The sequence below is a fragment of the Eurosta solidaginis genome, chromosome 4 (genome assembly GCF_040869045.1).
Source record: "Eurosta solidaginis isolate ZX-2024a chromosome 4, ASM4086904v1, whole genome shotgun sequence".
NCBI lineage: Eukaryota > Metazoa > Arthropoda > Insecta > Diptera > Tephritidae > Eurosta > Eurosta solidaginis.
The window spans coordinates 118,205,895-118,226,279 of NC_090322.1; the positions used below are offsets into that span (position 1 = coordinate 118,205,895).

Genomic DNA, 20,385 nt, shown 5'->3' on the forward strand with positions numbered 1-20,385 from the left:
TTATCATGGGCGGAGAATCCGGGTAATTTAACAAAATTTGGCTGACGTAGGCGCTAAGTTTCATGAACCGCTCTATCATATAATACGTGGAATTCCAGCGCGTATTTACATCTAGTAAAAGTTTCAAAAATTTACCCTCTGGTACGCCAGCGGTTGCTTGCACCTTTCGTATGTCGTCATTGGCTTTAACGCTGCGTTTGAACCATTTCACAATTGTTTTGCATTTTAAAATAATGCCTTGTACAGCATAAATATCTAATGAATTCGAACAAACCAAATTCAGCGTATGGGCGAAACATGGAATAAGACGTTTTTTCCGAATTTTTCATAGATTGCACTGACAATATTTCTTGCATTGTCTGTGACAACAGCCTTAACGTTATCTTCCTCAGTAGAAACATTTTTCATTGCATCGGACAAAATATCAGATATATGAGAAGCTGTATGGGACTCACTCAATTGATACACACAAATTGTTCCATTAAATGGCTTTGTTTCAAGCATCCCATGAACGGTTATTCTCAACATGCTTTTCGTGTCTATATTAGTCCATATATCAGTGGTCAGGGGTACACAATGCAGATTTGAAAGCAATGACACACATTTTTTTTCCTCTTCATACAGTTTATCAATTTCAGCCTTTATCGTGTTCCTTGTTGGGACTTTAGGGGGACTCATGTAACCGTATAAATGCCTTATAAAGTGTGTAAACGTATAAATTTATCTAGTGCGTAAACGAGCTGTCAAATTTTGTATGAAAAATCATTTACACAATTTGTATAAATTTACGCGCACATTTCATTGTGTAAACGCGATAAACTCAAAGGAATGCAACCTTGCAGACATTACAGCCATCATTTTCATCAGAAATCTCCAACATCAGCAAGTAATGGCGTTTTAGTTTTGATTTTTCACTTAATCTTGGTATTTTTTAATTTGTATAACAATCAAAAAATTTTTTTGGAAATAATACAGCTGAAAAACAATCAAGTTTATCAAGAGTATTATTAGGTGCGTTCATATAACCGCGTGTGTAAATGGATATAATTTTACACCTTATAAGTTTATATGCTATCATGAGTCCCCCTTTTGTAAAGTGGGAAATTTTGCTTCATAAAGTCTAATAAAGCCAGCACCTTTAATAAAAGTTAAATTTCTTAGAATAAAATAATAGAATAATTAATGAACACAAAACCTACCTTCGACAAAGGTAAACGGCAAATTATCTTTGACGATCATGTGCATGATTCCATGTGTAATTTTTGTTCCAGAGGAATAGCTTTGAGTGTTGGTAAATGCTTTTAAAATTAATGGTTGACTGGCGGTGCTACTCAACTGACTTGGCCGGCTACTTGGCTGACTGGCGCTACTACTTGGCATTTCATCTGTGCTACCTTCGCATTCATTTGTCATATCGACTACAGTATCCACTCTATTTTCATCAATGTTTTCTCTGTCATCCTCGTTTGTTTTGGAATCATGCTATAAAATAATGCATTATGCACCCATTCTTTGAAGGAAATTAACTAATTTATCTTATAAATAAATAAAAATAAATGCAAGGCGCGATAACCACCGAAGAGATCTAAGGCCGAGCTTCTCTTCCAATTTGCGTCGTGCTCCTCTTGATTTTCCCTACAAATTAGCCGGACGGGACCTACATGTTTTATGCCGACTCCGAACGGCATCTGCAAGGCAGATGAGTTTTCACTGAGAGCTTTTCATGGCAGAAATACACCCGGAGCGCTTGCCAAACACTGCCGAGTTGCTTTGCCCGGGGTTTGAACCCAGGGCATACCGTGTGGTAGGCGGAGCAAGCTACCATCACACCACGGTGGTATGGTATGGGGTTGTATGTTGTCTGCTGGGGTCGTAGAACTCGGTATTTATAGAAAATACAATGGATAAGTATGCCTACTTGAGTATACTAAAAGAAAATTTGGCAAAGAGCGCGTGAAAACTAGGCATAGAATCCGATTATTACTTTCAGCACGACAACGTCCCCAATCATACTGCCGAAATTGTTCGATTGTGGATCTTATATAACACTCCCCACACAACTTAAAAACAACCCACAATCACCGGACTTAAATCACCTAGAACATCTATGGGATCATCTTGACAGAAAGATCAGAGGATGCCATATAATATCTAAAACCATACTAAAGGAATTTATAAAGGAAGAATTGGGAAAAATCGGTCCTGATGTTTCAAAAAAATTGGTACACTCAATGCCTAATGGGCTTCAAGAAGCCGTAAAGTCCAAATGAAGACAAACCAAATATCAGAAACTAGTATATTTCATCATTTTTATTAATTAATTCAAGGTGACGAACACTTTTGTCCACATAATTTAGTACCTATTTTACTTAAATTGTATTTATTTAAAATATTGCAGCGTTTAGAGCTTTTCAGTACTATAACAAAGCTAATACATTGTAATAACTAATAAGATTTGAATTAAAAATATTTCCATAAATTTAGAGGCTTGGCATATTATTAAAGAGCACATACGTTAAATGACGAACACTTTTGTCTATATGTGTATGTACCTAGATATGACTTCAACATCCCGTACCATATCGTATTTTAAGATGTTCACGATCATAGCTGATGCCTGGATGTTGTAGTCGCAGGTGTATATAAGTCTAGTTTGTTTGCGAGTGACCTTCAAATAACTCAGTTCCGCATGCTTTCTTCCCCTGAAGATATAAGATTATCATGTAGTATCTTATTTTGTATGAGATATGAAGAATAAATGCATGATAATCGTATTCGAAAATCATTCAAAAATCTCAACCAAAACGATTAAAATATGATCAGAAAATGACTGGGAAAAGCAGCCAAATATTACTTTAAAACAATTAAAGCTCAATTTTATAATGATATCAAAAATGAACAAAAAGCGTTTTGAAATATGAATCATAAATGATTATTCAAGAATAATCACATTTAAGGTACATTTTTCTCCCGACGATACATTAATTTTCAAGCAGAAAATGCTTTTAAATTTGAACGTTTTTAATCATATTGGGGTATGATATTTGAATATTTTTTGATACAAATTTTCAAAAAATGCTGGCTGGGTAGTCCACTTTCACTCAAGACACATCTCATTAGTCACAGGTACTTGTGCGTTCAGGATCATGTTGCAACTGAATTGCCAACTAAACGTTTCTCATTCAGTTTTATCTGCAACTTCGATCTGCATTATTTGCTACTTTTATACATGCCCACGTATTTCTCATAATTATTTGCTACTGTGGTTTACAACTCCAATAAACTCGTTATTGTATAATCTTCCTCTATTATTTCTCTCCAATTACGCTCCGTTTATCCACAATTTAGGGCTGTGGTCAACCTTTTCAACCATAGACCTGTGTTGGAAGGCTTTCCCGCCCCAGCAATATCTTCGCAAAGCAGGCCACCCACTGCTGTCATCTGACAACGTCAAATCGTGCCACAGTTTTGGATGAGGCCGTCCGTTCTGCGAACGCCTCCTATTCGCAACGCAGTCTAAAGCAGCTTCAAACATCTCAAAAGACAAGATGAGCACCGGCCCACTCGTACAATTATCGATTGTTTTCAGCTGACGATAGACATACGTTTCTCCAATCATGCTCCGTTTCTGCTTCCAATTGTCACAATTATGGGATGTGACCAACTCCTTCGCCTGCACCTCAGGGTCAGCTTTTCAATGAAATTGAGTATACTGAGATAAGCAAGAGACCGAATTCCCTTGGGTCTTTGGACCCCAAGGGAAAACTAGTCTACTCAGAGCGTGTCATAAAGTGAACTCTTTTCTGAAACCACAGCCACCGCGATGCTCCCACAAGGGGCCATCCCAGGACAGGAAGGTGAGACCTGAATATAATGCAATATATTCAGATCACAACTGGCTTTTCCTGTTCCCGTGGTGGCACTTTTTATAAGGACCATGCAGGGTCCCGCAGGGTGATACGCCGCGTCCACTCTGATCCCTTTCGAGTAAAGTCACCTTATTCATGGATTGGTTAGCCATGGTATTTTGGTCGCCTTTTATACCGGTATACCTACCGTGGGCATATTCCAACCCCTAACCCACAGGGGGAAGCAGGGGTGAGATGTTGGCGGATCAAATAGAAGAAACGACGTTCTACACAATAAACGGAGACGCACCACTCGTATGGTAGGAAGCTGTCACAGTTCGCAAGATGTATCAATCGTGAGCGCTGGACTTGCAAACTGCGTCAACTGGTAGCCGATGGTAACTTTTGCATCCGACGACCTACCTATACTTATTTCTCTCGAGCGTATCGCCGACTACATCATCACAGAAAAAAGCACTTTCATAAACTTTAAAAAAGGAAAGTGGGATGAGTACAAATCCTTTACAGACAGCCGCTTTGCTGCCCTCCCTATCCCGACTGATGCTCGCCAAGGGGAGCGTGCTTTCCGCAAGTTCATTGAATCCGCCTCGGCTCGCTTTATCCCCGCCGGAAGAATTCCTGAAATTCGGCCTCACTTTCCGGCAGAGGCCGCAAATTTAGTGAGAGAACGTGACCTTATAAGACAGCTAGATCCCGGCGACCCCCAAACAAGGGATATAAACTAACGCATGAGATTGCTTGTAGATGAACACAAGTAGTTGTAACCTCTCTGCCGGTGTGAGTAAGCTTTGGTCCACCGTAAAGTCCCTATTGAATCCGTCTAAGCACAACTACAAAATTTCCATCGCCTTTGGCGATAAAGTGCTGTCGGATGCGAAGAAAGCGCCAGCGCTTTTTGCCGACAATATATAATGCATTCTACGGTTGACAAAGTTAGACGGAGGGCCAACAGACGCGCACATAAACAGCGCGTCCCCAATTACCATCACCGCCAAAAAGGTTGAGGATGCCATCGGTCATGCTAAACCATCTAAAGCAGTGACCTAGACGGCATAGCCATGCCGATGCATAAAAGCTTAGCAAAAGGGGGTTTCAAATATTTAGCACATGTCTTCAACCTGTCCCTTTCCACCTTTGTTATTCCCGAAAAATTGAAAATGGCCAAGGTGGTCCCGCTACTAAAGCCTCGGAAACCAGCTAACATAGGAGATTCATATCGCCCGATATGTCTCCTACCGCCAGTAGCCAAGACACTTGAAGCCAGTTTCGCATATTTCACAGCAAATTTGCAGGTAGCCTGTCATCAGCATGGCATTAGAAAACCTCATAGCACAACCACCGCGCTAAATGCCATTAGCACCCAGATAAATTGGGCTTTAAATCAAAACCCCCACCATAGAACAGTACTCGTTGCGCTAAACCTATCAAAAGCTTTGTATACGGCCAACCATGGCACGTTACTGCAAGACCTAGAAGGGTCTACTCTTCCCCCAAGTCTTAAAAGGTGGACCGCAAATTATCTGGGTGGACGTAAAGCATCGGTGCAATTCAGGAATGTAACATTCAAACCAAGAACAATTAAACAAGGGGTGCCACAAGGTGGTGTCCTCTCTCTCTGATTTGTAGCAAAATAAATGGCTATCGCCCTGATCTCTCCAGTTTCTTCGCCTCGCGAAACCTCACATTGTCACGCCTAAATCATCGGCCACCTTATTTACAACATGGACGCTCCAAATGTCGACCATATTGAACATTCACGTCGATGGCACCACGCTACCGACTGTCCTACACCCCAATTTCTTGGGAAGATCAGGATTTTGGAGAGAATGCAGCCGTAATTGTGCCGAAAATCCAGAGCCGTAACAAAATCCTCAAATCTCTTGCTGGCAGCACTTGGGGTAAAGATAAAGAAACGCTCATTACCATTTACAAAGCAATTGGCCAGCCGATTGCATTCTACGCGTCCCCGATACGGTCACCAAGCCTAAAAACTACTCACTGGAAGAAGCTACAGGCCCGCCAAAATACTGCTCTCAGAACCGCAACGGGTCGTTTTCTTATGTCCCCAGAATACTCCGCATTAGGGAGAGAAATGAAATGCTAACCAAACAGTTCCTGTTGAATACCCAGAAACCTGGGCATCCCAACAGACATCTGATTGATGAGCCAACACCGCCCAGGGGTTTAAGGAGTCATCTCCGTAAGCATTATGAGGAAATGCGGCACCTGAGAACACAGCCGTTTGAAGGCAAAAAACACAAGCAGGTCCTCAGTGAACTCCACAAACAGGTGTCTGACATTTATGCCGGTGAATCCTGTACTCAAAGAGCAATGCCCAAAACTTGCAGAAGAGAAACGCACACTCTCTAGGGAAACGCCAGTCACTCTAGCTCCACTTCAATCTGGATACTGTAACCTTACCTATCCAGAATCAACGCCGACATACAAAACATATTGTCACGGATATTAGCATCCCTAAGCTATACCATCACTAAGGCGATGCTAAGCGATGTTCACATCAATAATTCAATCTTTATGTATCTACATAAACGAATAAATAATTGCGTCTACACATATGTACGTATACGAGCAGCGGAGCGGCAATGCACAAACACATGCATATATCTTATCTGAGTTGTCACAAGAGTGAGCAATAATTTGTGCACGTAGTTGTGGCTGGCGATTTTGTAGCCGAAACAACTAGTAAGTTCTGGAAATCGAAGAGCCTAGAAGTATGCAGCGTAAGCTATAAAAGCGGCGCCAGCGAGTAAGAAGTAATTCAGTTTGATTCAGGCATGCTTAACGAACGAAACGATATCATTTCGTTACGATAATCAACGCTAATAAACGAAACGAAGTCACTTCGTTTCGTTTATTAACGTTAAGATCGTCAAATTAACGTTAATTTGTCGTTCTTAACGTTAATAAACGAAACGTTTCGTTTATTAACGTTGATTATCGTAACGAAATGATATCGTTTCGTTCGTTAAGCATGCCTGGTTTGATTTGAATTGTCAAGCAGTTACGAGTAAGACGATATCTAGCGAGCAATAGCACTATTATTTTGAAAGTCAGTTTCCTTTAAGATATCAGTTTGGTTATTAAGCTATTCGTTGCACAGTTTGAGTGTTATTGTGAAGTATTTTAATAAAGGCAATTTTTCCGTTATTCAATATTGGAGTTATTTATTCAACAGTTTAGCGATACGATCCTAGCAAAAGGGCAAATAAGAGGATTTGCAAGTAAAAATCGTTACAATTGGTGTCAGAAGAGGAATTGTTGAATAAATTCCGAAGATTGGGAATACAACTTGGGCATGGCAAAGTTCAGTGAATTGAAGATCCAGCAACTGAAAAAGGAGTTGGAGAACCGTGGATTAAATACAACCGGCAATAAGATCGAACTTCAAGCACGGCTACGAGAGGTAATGGAGTCGCAAGGAATTGATGTGGACGAGTTTGTCTTTTATCCTGATGGGGACGAAACAACAACAAAAATTGAAGAGAAAAACGAAACATCGCAGACGGTTACCAGCACAGACTTGAACATGATATTGGCTGCAATAACTGCTCAAACATTGACAGTAACATCCAAGATGGAAGCGCAAGAGGCACGTATAACAGAAATGTCATCACAAATATCCACCAACATGTCATCTCAGCTGGAATCGCAGGAGACACGCATAACATCCAAGATTGAAGCACAAGAAACGCGTATGTCAGAAATGTCGACACAGATTACATCGAAGATTGAAGCACAAGAAACGCGTATGGCAGAAATGTCGACACAGATTACATCAAAGATGGAGACACAACTGAAAGCACAAAAGGCACGCATAACAGTACAACTCGAAGCACAAGAGGCGCGTATATCATCAAAACTCGAAGCACGTATGGACGAGAAAATAACGCAGTTTGAGGAAAAAATCGAAGGCGAGGTGGATGCTTTGAGAGGTCGTATACAAGAGTTGCAATTAAACCGCCCAGCTGTTTCAGCAAGCAATACAAAGGTAAAAACACCATCCTTTGACGGTTCTGTTCCTTTCCAGGTCTTTAAGCTACAGTTTGAGAAGACCGCAGCAGTGAACAACTGGAATGCGGAAGATAAAGTTGCTGCACTATTCGTGGCATTGAAGGGGCCAGCAGCGGAAATTCTACAGACGATTCCCGAAGGAGAGCGGAACAATTATGAAGCATTGATGGCTGCTGTAGAACGACGTTATGGAAGCGAGCATAGGAAACAGATATTCCAAATTGAGTTGCAAAACCGCTACCAAAAAGCAAATGAGACATTGCAGGAGTTTGCTTCAGATATTGAAAGATTGGCTCATCTTGCAAATGCGGACGCACCCGTGGAATACACTGAAAGGGTAAAAATCCAGAGTTTCATAAATGGCAGACGGGACGTGGAAACGAAGCGAGCTACATACGCGAACCCAAAGCCAACATTCGCAGAAACGGTGTCACAAGCTCTGATTCAGGAAACGGCGTCGCTTCTGTGTAAGCCAGTTTTCAAAGCACGCCGTGTGGAAGTAGAAAGGCCAGAGTGGGTAGACGCAATATTGGAGGCACTGAAAGGATCGCAAAAGCGAAGTGAAAAAATTATCAAATGCTTCAAATGCGGGAAGTCAGGTCACATAGCACGTCATTGCGATCTTGGCCTTAATAGTTCCAACAATGTGGGTGGCCGTAAACGCAAAGCTGGAGGAGATGAGCAAGAGCGAGTAAGAGGTAGAGAGCTAGATCCAGCTATTGAATGCCCTGTGATATCTGTGTCGCAAATTGGAAGGAAATCAAGCAGTCTTACCGTCAGAGGGAATGTGGATGGCAAAGAACGAGTACTGACTGTAGATACGGGCGCATCTCATTCCTTGATCCGATCTGACTTGGTCAACAGGAGAGTAAAATCGTTCCCTGGAGCAAAGTTGCGTACGGTCACTGGCGACTATAACCAAGTTCAGGGAGAAGTGATATGTGAAGTATTGATTGGGAAGGTCATGGTTCTACACAAATTTGTTGTGGCGGAGATTGTTGATGAAGTTATATTGGGAGTGGATTTCTTGGTTGACCATGACATCAAGATCGATATGCAGAGAAGGGTGATGTGTTATGAGAACCAAGATGTGCCACTTAACTTTAGTTTGGAAAAAGGGTTCAGCAGTAATCGGGTACTGGTGGAGAAGACTCGACGAAGGTCACGAAATTCAAAGGTAAAGGTTGATGGAACAAATGGGCCAAACAAATCAAAACCGAAGGTACCTGTGAGAGAAACACTGGCATTGAAAAGCCCTAACGGACGTACTGAAACGAAGAAAGAATGCAAGGGTGGTTTCAAGCCAAGGCACACTACTGTTGTGAAGCGTCGGAACGATACTGATTATGCAAAGGAAATCCGTCCAGCGCAAGCTCTGCGAAGTAGTTCTTCATTGGTCAAGCAACAGAGTGCGAGGGAACGATCCAGGATAATGAGTAGTAAGATGAAACACAGGTACGACAAGGAAAATAATTCGAAAGGTTTCTTGGCGGGAGATTTGGTACTGTTATACAACCCTCACCGGCGGAAAGGTGTTCCATCCAAATTTCGGTGCAGTTGGGAAGGCCCGTACAAGGTTGTGAAGAAGATCAGTGATACCATCTACCGCATACGAAGCATTGAGAAACCACGGAGTAGAAGAGTGGTACATTTGGCGATGCTAGCAGCGTTTAGATCGAGAGATTTGTCTGATCGGGACGATCAGACTTAGGTGGAGGGCAGTGTCACAGATATTAGCATCCCTAAGCTATACCATCACTAAGGCGATGCTAAGCGATGTTCACATCAATAATTCAATCTTTATGTATCTACATAAACGAATAAATAATTGCGTCTACACATATGTACGTATACGAGCAGCGGAGCGGCAATGCACAAACACATGCATATATCTTATCTGAGTTGTCACAAGAGTGAGCAATAATTTGTGCACGTAGTTGTGGCTGGCGATTTTGTAGCCGAAACAACTAGTAAGTTCTGGAAATCGAAGAGCCTAGAAGTATGCAGCGTAAACTATAAAAGCGGCGCCAGCGAGTAAGAAGTAATTCAGTTTGATTTGAATTGTCAAGCAGTTACGAGTAAGACGATATCTAGCGAGCAATAGCACTATTATTTTGAAAGTCAGTTTCCTTTAAGATATCAGTTTGGTTATTAAGCTATTCGTTGCACAGTTTGAGTGTTATTGTGAAGTATTTTAATAAAGGCCATTTTTCCGTTATTCAATATTGGAGTTATTTATTCAACAGTTTAGCGATACGATCCTAGCAAAAGGGCAAATAAGAGGATTTGCAAGTAAAAATCGTTACAATATGTCCTGGTTGTAAAGTATCCCCACATGACACCAACCATCTCTTCAACTGTATTGTGGAACCAACGCCCCTAACACCTCTCTCATTATGGTCCACCCCTGTTGAAACAGCAAGTTTCCTTCGACTCCCGTTAGAGGATATTGATGACAATTTGTGATCGGTCGCACCTTTTGGACGGGGCGAAGCACTGCTACAACAACAACAGATGAGTGAAGGCGCGATTGTTGCTGGAGTACATTGGGTCGATGAGTTGGTACTTGTGTTTTGGCAGCACGGTGCAACGAATGCACCGGTCGGACGGTTGCTATTTCTAAGCCCAGAGCATCTATGAAGGTGGCCTCGGCCAAAGCGTGTACTGCATTGGTCGCGATCGTAAATATTCTTAGCTGGCATACGAAGCACACGGTGTGGGGAACTAGAGGTTCATGACTCCTTCATACGCGAGTGCGTGTATCGGAAAAGGAGGGGAGGGGCGGGGGTAAAAGCTGGTGCTCGGCATTGCTACTGCCCAAGGTACGTAGATTGTAGAGATGGATTGCCCGTTACACACTGGTAAGGGTATGACCGTCTGAGATAAATCCCATTCCGACATATGCTACGGAACCACAGCCTGGGACCGGGGATTGGTTCAATACCTTCCCGGGGAGGAGGGTATGGAGCAGTTCAGCTGCAAGGAGCTGCTCCGAGGATGATAATTTGTGGGAGGGACGCAACAAATTAAATGGGGTTACACTGAAATGACAGCCCTTGGTCGGGGAAAAATCCCGAGTCGCTCCGGTACATAGAACCGGCTGCCTTGGGAAGCGCTGAATTCGTCTCGCCCCTTCTCTGGCACACATACTCGCGTAAGGAGTCATCAACTCCTATTCCCCCGCTCCACGTGCTCCGTATGCCAGCTAAGAATATTTATGGTGGCGACATCAGTCCAATGCAGTTCATGACTAGATGTTCCGGACCTTCGAACTTGCGATCTCGACAACATCAATAAAAACGATCGTACAAGGGGTAATGGTACAGGCCTCGCCTTTATCACCCATCTGCACTGTATGATGCAGTTTATTTCAACCTAACATCAGTCGCAGGGACAAAACCTTATAAAGTCAAATCATAACCATCCATATTGTATAAATTTATTAAGCCTTTTTAGCATAATGTAATAATGCCAGCTGTTCTATGTAGTGACAGCTCATTTTGAAAACTCCCTTAAAATACGAATGATGAAAGAAAGGGAAAACACAAGAGACCGTTTTCTAAATTGTATTAAATCTACCTAGAATTCTGTTTTAGCAAAGCACTTAATCCAAAATGGTAACGAAAGTTATATTTTCTAATTTGTTTAAAAAAAATAAAATGTGAATATACATACATAGGTCAAAGCGACTGCCGTGGTATGTATTGTGACGAATATTTGCATCATTAAGCCGCTACTAAATAAATTCACAACAACAATAAAACAGCCACTCTTATGTAGAAGGCGACGAAGAGATATCTCACGCAAACAAATATGTAGCCATCACCCAGCCAGCATTTTTTGAAAATTTTGATCAAAAAATATTTGAATATCATACCCCAAGATGATTAAAAACGTTCAAATTTAAAAGCATTTTCTGTTCCAAAATTTGTTATGGAATCGCATCTTCGGTGGAAGCAGTAAGGAAGGCGGTCGGCATGATGTGGTGGTGCACAGTGGCTAGTCATTGTCGGCTGGGGCGGGTCCTTGCCAACCTTACTGTTCCTGCGCCATAAACAGAAAAAAGTTCCTATCATGCCTATTCAAAAAAAAACTCAGCTGTCAGATTCAAAAAAAAAACTGACAGAAGCGCAGAGACCGACTCAAAACGCTTATAAATTCAGACGAGAACAACATCCGGCCCAACCGGATGTCACGGACAGACCGTTAAACATTCAAATTTAAAAATTCAAAAAAAAAGAAAACTTCGAAAAGTTAAACGCAAAAAAAAAATAACCGAACCGGACATGACCGGTTACTACTCTAAAATAAAAAAAAAAAACTGCTGAAAAATTAAAAGAAAACAAAAAGGAAAATGAACCAAGAGGGCCGAATATATATAGGGGCGCCGCGGGTGTTGTTGCGACGCCCGGTGCTTTGCCCACCCTCAAAAACCGTGGCCATCGACGCACCTAGTTCTCGTTGGCCCCTTACCTGAATTCCCTACGTGCCTTCTAAATAAATGGCGACGCCAGGATTCCCATTTTAAATACTAATTTATTTACAATTCATTTCTATTAACGTATGTAAGCAACAAAAAAAATAAGATAATGCAGGTTTCTTAACCAGGGCTACAGCATTGTTGAACTACGAATAGCTAATTACACTATGAAAATGTAGGTAAGTGTGTGTAGTGCATAAGTGAGAGAAAAAAAAATGATCCAACAGATCACACTTTATTGGGCCGAAGTCGAAACGAAATCTAATATGAATACTTAAGTCTGACTAAGCTCGTTCTGTTGGGGGTTCTTTTCTTTTCTCTTACTTTTGCTCGTAATATTTTAAATTATACAATTATTTATGTCTCCTCTTTTTTTTTGATAATCGTTATAAACGCTATGTGTGAGAAAAATATGTAATTAAATGTACTTATGTATTGTAAATATACTAACTACAAAGTAAGAATTTGGTCGAATACCCTTTTTTTCATTCACAAAACATATTTTAGGGCTATAAAGATTGGATAAAAATTCTGATAATTGGGGCTCTCTTACAAAATTATTATGTTGTTGTAGTAGAACTTATTTTTGAGTGTCACAAAATATCAATTTGGTATAATGGCATAGTACGATGAGAATAATATGTAATATGTGCTAAGAAAATTTGTTATAAAAGCAATAAAGATCAAATTGTGATAGTACTACGTATTATATGCACGTATATTATTTTCTTCTGGTTGTTCGAACGATATTGCTAGCAATATTGATTCATATGAATATATAGATATATATATATATATATATTGTATTTGTATGATATAAGAAAAAAAGTTTAAATCTTTTAGCCAATTCGTGCATAATCGACCAATGGCTGCGGTCGCAAATTTTTTTTTCTAGCAATTTATGGTTGAGCTCCAAAAATGGATCAGTAAAACGTTTCACGTGATGAAGACGGCTTATTATGAATAAAATTTATAGAGCTAACTTCAATCATTTTAAAGCAACAAAATATATTATTAAAATGATATAAAAAATGTATGCCCTTTCTTGTAAAGCTAACAATTCGAATATTCAATAATACAATTTGACGAAAAAAATCGACCCTTGTTAAATGGTTTAACCGGGCTGTATAAAACTCTCTAGGTACTGCTTAGAAGTTTCTTTAACTACCCTGCAAAAACGCTCTCGTCATTCCACGTCATTTGACTAGCTATTATACAGTCATAGGTTATATTCCTAGTCACATTTGCATGGGCGTGGGTAAGTTTTATGACCAAATTTTTTTGTAGGGTAATTATTTTGAAGTTCATACATGGCTGGTACTTACATGGCCTACATAGTACGTACCGTGGGCCTCTGCCGGCGTGGTTACTGCTGATGTTGTTGCTGCTGGTGAAGTTGTCGCTGTTGTTGGTTATGGCGAGCGGTCTTGGGCGCGCTGTGTTGGTACTGTTGGTGGTTGTTGCGCTCTGGTCCGAGGTGATCAAGTGAACCTGGTGGCAATAAAACTTCGTGTTGACCTTTACGATCTGGATGACTTGGTGCTAACTTTGGCGTTCGTTGTATTACGCTGCAGTGTACTGCTGGCCCTGGAGGCGGAGGTGGTGTTGGACGCTTATCCAAAGGTGGTGGTGTACGTCGTAAACGTAGAGAAAGGAATTTATCTTCGGATACCAAGGGTTTCTCATCAACAATTTGTTTAGTGCCGTCCGAATCCGAATCGGAATCACTAGAACTTTCCTCGCTAGGTATGACTGTGAAACGCCGACCTACTACTTCAACTGGATATTCCTTACGTTGAGCTTGTGTCCACACAACACAACCGTTGTAAGGTTTATTACCACCCAAAATAGACGAGTAAAAACGAGGTTTGTCGGAATGAACTAGTCCCTTTTGTTATTTTGGTAGTTGGGTGAAGGAATCGGCCTGCAATTCCTCGTTGCGGTCTTGTGGTTCTTCACAATACTCTCCTGAATATGTGCACAGCACGGCGAGGGTGTTTTGCGATGAGTTGAATATAGTCGGGGATGTGCAGTTGATGTAAGCAATAGTGTTAATGAAGCAGGAGCTGTGCTTGACGCCTTTGTCTCTTTGGTTTATAAAATTTTCCGATTAACTGCGCAAAAGAAAAGCCAACTCTTGCTTTTTCCCGGCCGGAAAAACGTGCTATCTTTTTGCTTTTCTTTTTCTAAATTTTCCCACGTCTTCTTCGTTTTACTTGCGGCCGGAAACCCATGGCAATTTTCGCTAGTGATCGCCAGTCTTTTCTTTCTTCTTTTTCGATACTTTTGTATCGCAACTTTCGCCCCATCCCCAGTCGCTAGGTGTGTTCGCACGAAAACGCTCCCAAGTGGACCGTAACCGTAGACCATAACAGCAGACCGTAACAAACCTGCTTCGCTTTGAAGACCTGACGATGAAGCGAACAGGAAACCGTATCCGCTGTGGGAAGCCACTGCCAGGGGCCTCCGATGCCAATCAACGTGGGGCACGACTCACCCCTGAGATAAGAGTCTCAAAGTCCTACTAGGAAGCTAGCCGGGCAACATAGGTCTATCAAAAAAAAAAGGTTAAGTCAAGTTGGGAATTAATTCTGTTTCCTAGTTTGAAAGGGCTTTGCGGCAATTAGACATTTGTTATGGAGAACTCGTCAAAACTCCGAAAGATGATTTCTAGTGGTTATCGCCCCCACAGAAAGGCAAAACAAAAAAAAAGGTGTAGACATTTTGATATGGAGAACTCGTCCAAACTCCGAAAGGCTAGTGGTTATCGCCCCCACAGAAGGCCAAAAAAAAATATTTGGGTAGACATTTTGGTAAAGGAGAACTCGTCCAAACTCCGAAAGGCTAGTGGTTATCGCCCCCACAGAAGGCCAAACAAAAATATTTGGGTAGTCAATGGGACGCTGACATCCCATTCCCCGAAGGCACTCGGGCTAGAAAAAAAGAAAAAAAAAACACAAACCCATTCATTCTTGTCCCTAGTGCTCCCAACCCCAACGCATAAGGGGGTCTTAAGGACCGGCCTCTGGGACTGGTTGGGGCCACTAGGGTCAATTTCCTACACACTCAGGTTGGTCCTAACCCACCCAGCCGCAACGCAGAGGCGGTCTCCAAGGACGCGCTAGTGGGACTGGTTGGGGGTGTTGAGGCCTCCCATCATTCACCCTGGACACCCCTCCTGCCTCCACCGCTATGGGTGGAGTGGCTTCAGTGCCCGCTCCCCAGACTGGTGGGACAGGTAAGGGTGCCGCTTGGGATCCCAGCTCAACCCGTCACAATCCAGGTGGTATTCGGTGGTACCACCTGAGACGTGGCTGAGCTGGGGTCCTACCATTCGCTCACACACTCACACTAACATCACAAATTCGGCTAAAGAACAAAAAAAACTAAAAAAAAATTGTACAAAAAAAAACCCAATTTAGCGGACAAAATATTTCCAAGCCGACCAACGGACCACATTCCGGGAAAATAAAAACCCCCAAATCTACAAAAAAAACTAAGTGCGTTCAGCACTGCCTCACCGGGTGAATATAAAAATCCGGATAACTTGACGTAAAGTCCGTGGATCCCTCAGCTACCGGAGACGATGATCACTCCGGACACCCTGATCCGTCTAACCATCCCACCGCAACGTAGGTGGCAGCTCCTGTGGCTGCTCACTCGGACTGGTGGGATGTTGAACTTCACAAGTTGACCTGGAGTGACCCTCGCACCCGGCGCCTCAGGAACCACGTTGGGCGCCATCTGTTATGGCGCCCTCAGCAACTGTCATCGATGATCATTCTGGACAACTTGATCCGTCCAACCATCCCACCGCAACGCAGGTGGCTGCGGGTCCTTGCCAACCTTACTGTTCCTGCGCCATAAACAGAAAAAAGTTCCTATCATGCCTATTTAAAAAAAACTCAGCTGTCAGATTAAAAAAAAAACTGACAGAAGCGCAGAGACCGACTCAAAACGCTTATAAATTCAGACTAGAACAACATCCGGCCGAACCGGATGTCACGGACAGACCGTTAAACATTCAAATTTAAAAACTCAAAAAAAAAAGAAAACTTCGAAAAGTTAAACGCAAAAAAAAAAATAACCGAACCGGACATGACCGGTTACTACTCTAAAATCAAAAAGCAAAAAAAAACTGCTGAAAAATTAAAAGAAAACAAAAAGGAAAATGAACCAAGAGGGCCGAATATATATAGGGGGCGCCGCGGGTGTTGTTGCGACGCCCGGTGCTTTGCCCACCCTCAAAAACCATGGCCATCGACGCACCTAATTCTCGATGGCCCCTTACCTGAATTCCCTACGTGCCTTCTAAATAAATGGCGACGCCAGCATTCCCATTTTAAATACTAATTTATTTACAATTCATTTCTATTAACGTATGTAAGCAACAAAAAAATAAGATAATGCAGGTTTCTTAACCAGGGCTACAGCATTGTTGAACTACGAATAGCTAATTACACTATGAAAATGTAGGAAAGTGTGTGTAGTGCATAAGTGGGAGAAAAAAAAATGATCCAAAAGATCACACTTTATTGGGCCGAAATCGAAACGAAATCTAATATGAATACTTAAGTCTGACTATGCTCGTTCTGTTGGGGGTTCTTTTCTTTTCTCTTACTTTTGCTCGTAATATTTTAAATTATACAATTATTTATGTCTCCTCTTTTTTTTGATAATCGTTATAAACGCTATGTGTGAGAAAAATATGTAATTAAATGTACTTATGTATTGTAAATATACTAACTACAAAGTAAGAATTTGGTCGAATACCCTTTTTTGTTCATTCACAAAACATAGTTTAGGGCTATAAAGTTTGGATACAAATTCTGATAATTGGGGCTCTCTTACAAAATTATTATGTTGTTGTAGTAGAACTTATTTTTGAGTGTCACAAAATATCAATTTGGTATAATGGCATAGTACGATGAGAATAATATGTAATATGTGCTACGAAAATTTGTTATAAAAGCAATAAAGATCAAATTGTGATAGTACTACGTATTATATGCACGTATATTATTTTCTTCTGGTTGTTCGAACGATATTGCTAGCAATATTGATTCATATGAATATATATATATATATATATATATTGTATTTGTATGATATAAGAAAAAAAGTTTAAATCTTTTAGCCAACTCGTGCATAATCGACCAATGGCTGCGGTCGCAAATTTTTTTTTCTAGCAATTTATGGTTGAGCTCCAAAAATGGATCGCTAAAACGTTTCACGTGATGAAGACGGCTTATTATGAATAAAATTTATTGAGCTAACTTCAATCATTTTAAATCAACAAAATATATTATTAAAATGATATAAAAAATGTTTGCCCTTTGTTGTAAAGCTAACAATTCGAGTATTCAATAATACAATTTGACGAAAAAAATCGACCCTTGTTAAATGGTTTAACCGGGCTGTATAATACTCTCTAGGTACTGCTTAGAAGTTTCTTTAACTACCCTGCAAAAACGCTCTCGTCATTCCACGTCATTTGACTAGCTATTATACAGTCATAGGTTATATTCCTAGTCACATTTGAGTGGGCGTGGGTAAGTTTTATGACCAATTTTTTTTGTAGGGTAATTATTTTGAAGTTCATACATGCCTGGTACTTACATGGCCGCCAAAGTACGTACCGTGGGCCTCTGCCGGCGTGGTTACTGGTGATGTTGTTGTTGCTGGTGAAGTTGTCGCTGTTGTTGGTTATGGCGCGCGGTCTTGGGCGCGCTGTGTTGGTACTGTTGGTGGTTGTTGCGCTCTGGTCCGAGGTGATCAAGTGAACCTGGTGGCAATAAAACTTCGTGTTGACCTTTACGATCTGGATGACTCTCACTAGGTGTGACTGTAAAACGTCGACCTACTACAACTGGATATTCTTTACGTTGAGCTTGTGTCCACACAACACAACCGTTGTAAGGTTTATTACCACCCAAAATAGACGAGTAAAAACGAGGTTTGTCGGAATGAACTGGTCCCGTTTGTTATTTTGGTAGTTGGGTGAAGGAATCGGCCTGCAATTCCTCGTTGCGGTCTTGTGGTTCTTCACAATACTCTCTTGAATATGTGCACAGCACGGCGAAGGTGTTTTGCGATGAGTTGAATATAGTCGGGGATGTGCAGTTGATGTAAGCAATAGTGTTAATGCAGCAGGAGCTGTGCTTGACGCCTTTGCCTCTTTGGTTTATAAAATTTTCCGATTAACTGCGCAAAAGAAAAGCCAACTCTTGCTTTTTCCCGGCCGGAAAAACGTGCTATCTTTTTGCTTTTCTTTTTCTAAATTTTTCCACGTCTTCTTCGCTTTACTTGCGGCCGGAAACTCATGGCAATTTTCGCTAGTGATCGCCAGTCTTTTCTTTCTTCTTTTTCGATACTTTTGTATCGCAACTTTCGCCCCATCCCCAGTCGCTAGGTGTGTTCGCACGAAAACGCTCCCAAGTGGACCGTAACCGTAGACCATAACAGCAGACCGTAACAAATTAATGTATCGTCGGGAGAAAAATGTACCTTAAATGTGATTATTCTTGAATAATCATTTATGATTCCTATTTCGAAACGCTTTTTATTCATATTTGATATCATTGTAAAATTGAGCTTTAATTGTTTTAAAGTAATATTTGACTGCTTTTCACAGTCATTTTCTGATCATATTTCAATCGTTTTGGTTGAGATTTTTGAATGTGATTATTCTTCATATCTCATTCAAAATAAGATACTACATAATAATTTTATTTCATCAGGGGAATAAAGCATGAGGAAATGAGCTATACGAACCACTAACTCGCAAACAAACTTGATTGATATACACCTGCGACTACAACATCAAACATCAGCTATTATCGTCTACATCTTAAAATACGGATACGACACGGGATGTTGAAGCCGTCTCCAGGTATGTCAAGATAGTTTCACTTACCTGGGGTTCAGATAGCTCACAACCTTTGTATTGTCCAACCATTATGTATTTTCTGGGAAGGTGGAGAAATCGTTGGGAAATCTTTGGTCACATTTACATTATTTACATCTTGAAGAATATTTTTTGTAAAAATAATAAAATTTTTAAATATTTTTTCTTAGCTTCATGATTGAAAAGATATATGTATGTAAAAAAAACAAGATTTTTAATGAAAAGTAAAATATAAACACGTATAAAATTCATTATTCAGTCAACAAATATATTCATAAAAGATTCAAAAAGCTGAATTAAAAATGATTATAAATTTTTGATCACCTAAACCAAACACATTTGATTCAAAAGTGATTCCAAAACGTGATTGAAAAACTATATTCAGTTTTTGTTCATCGAAAGGTAAGCCTATTTGAATATTCTTTTTGTTGATTTTTATGAGATATTAAAACTTAATCATCAAAGGACTTCAAAATTGATTCCAAAAAGTGATCGAAAATTGATTTTCAGTTTTTGATCATCAAAGGCATGATACAAAAAATGGAGGTAGTTTCATTTAGTGTGACGTTAGCCACTTGACTTTTGCGGGGACAATGACAATTTCACCAAAAACAAGCTATCATATGGAAAAATTATACGCATTTTACTAATTTTGATGGATTTCATATTAACGAATACGAATAAATTACTTTCATAGTTATTTTATATAAAAAAGAAAAAAAAAAAAAAAAAATAGCCTATACGAAATATTAGCCTAGAAAAGAAGGTTCTTAATAAGTTTTTCGAGCTCCCGAAAATTGTTGTGGTGGAAGAAACATGGATCGAAGAATGCAATGCAAGGGAATATAGCCCTCTTAAGTGTCCGTACGTTTGCTCAGAACATTTTGACAAAACATGCACGTTTGTCAATTACTTGCTCAAAGGAGGTCCAAATAAACCGACACCGCAATTTCTTGATAAATTGGCTACAAGTCCACATTTTTTATCTTTTATTTATTGTATAATTCAAATGTTGCGCTTTAGGAGGGAATTGTTAAACCATTTTCTATGGAGAACATTACCCTGCAGCTTTGCAGGTTAGCCTCTAGTTATGCGAG

At 40.5% G+C, this 20,385-nt stretch overlaps 1 protein-coding gene across 1 annotated transcript; it reads right to left on the minus strand.

The window, feature by feature from the left end:
- Positions 1-279: 279 nt before the first annotated feature.
- On the minus strand, positions 280-19,339 carry LOC137248660 (uncharacterized). Its single transcript, XM_067779560.1, has 4 exons — positions 19,298-19,339; positions 1,189-1,482; positions 1,093-1,136; positions 280-667 (listed from the first exon to the last, which is right to left on the minus strand). Exons 1-4 carry the CDS (start codon positions 19,337-19,339, stop codon positions 280-282), a joined length of 768 nt encoding a protein of 255 aa, XP_067635661.1.
- Positions 19,340-20,385: the final 1,046 nt, after the last annotated feature.

What these genes read in the sequence shown, in the direction of transcription:
- LOC137248660 (XM_067779560.1), bottom strand. Translation starts at nt 19,339, where the DNA reads ATGGTTGGACAATACAAAGGTTGTGAGCTATCTGAACCCCAG. An exon ending in GTGAGCTATCTGAACCCCAG is followed by an intron (nt 1,483 to 19,297) that starts GTAAGTGAAACT and finishes ATTATTTTATAG; the next exon opens with CATGATTCCAAAACAAACGA. An exon ending in TTGTCGAAGGTAGGTTTTGT is followed by an intron (nt 1,137 to 1,188) that starts GTTCATTAATTA and finishes CTTTTATTAAAG; the next exon opens with GTGCTGGCTTTATTAGACTT.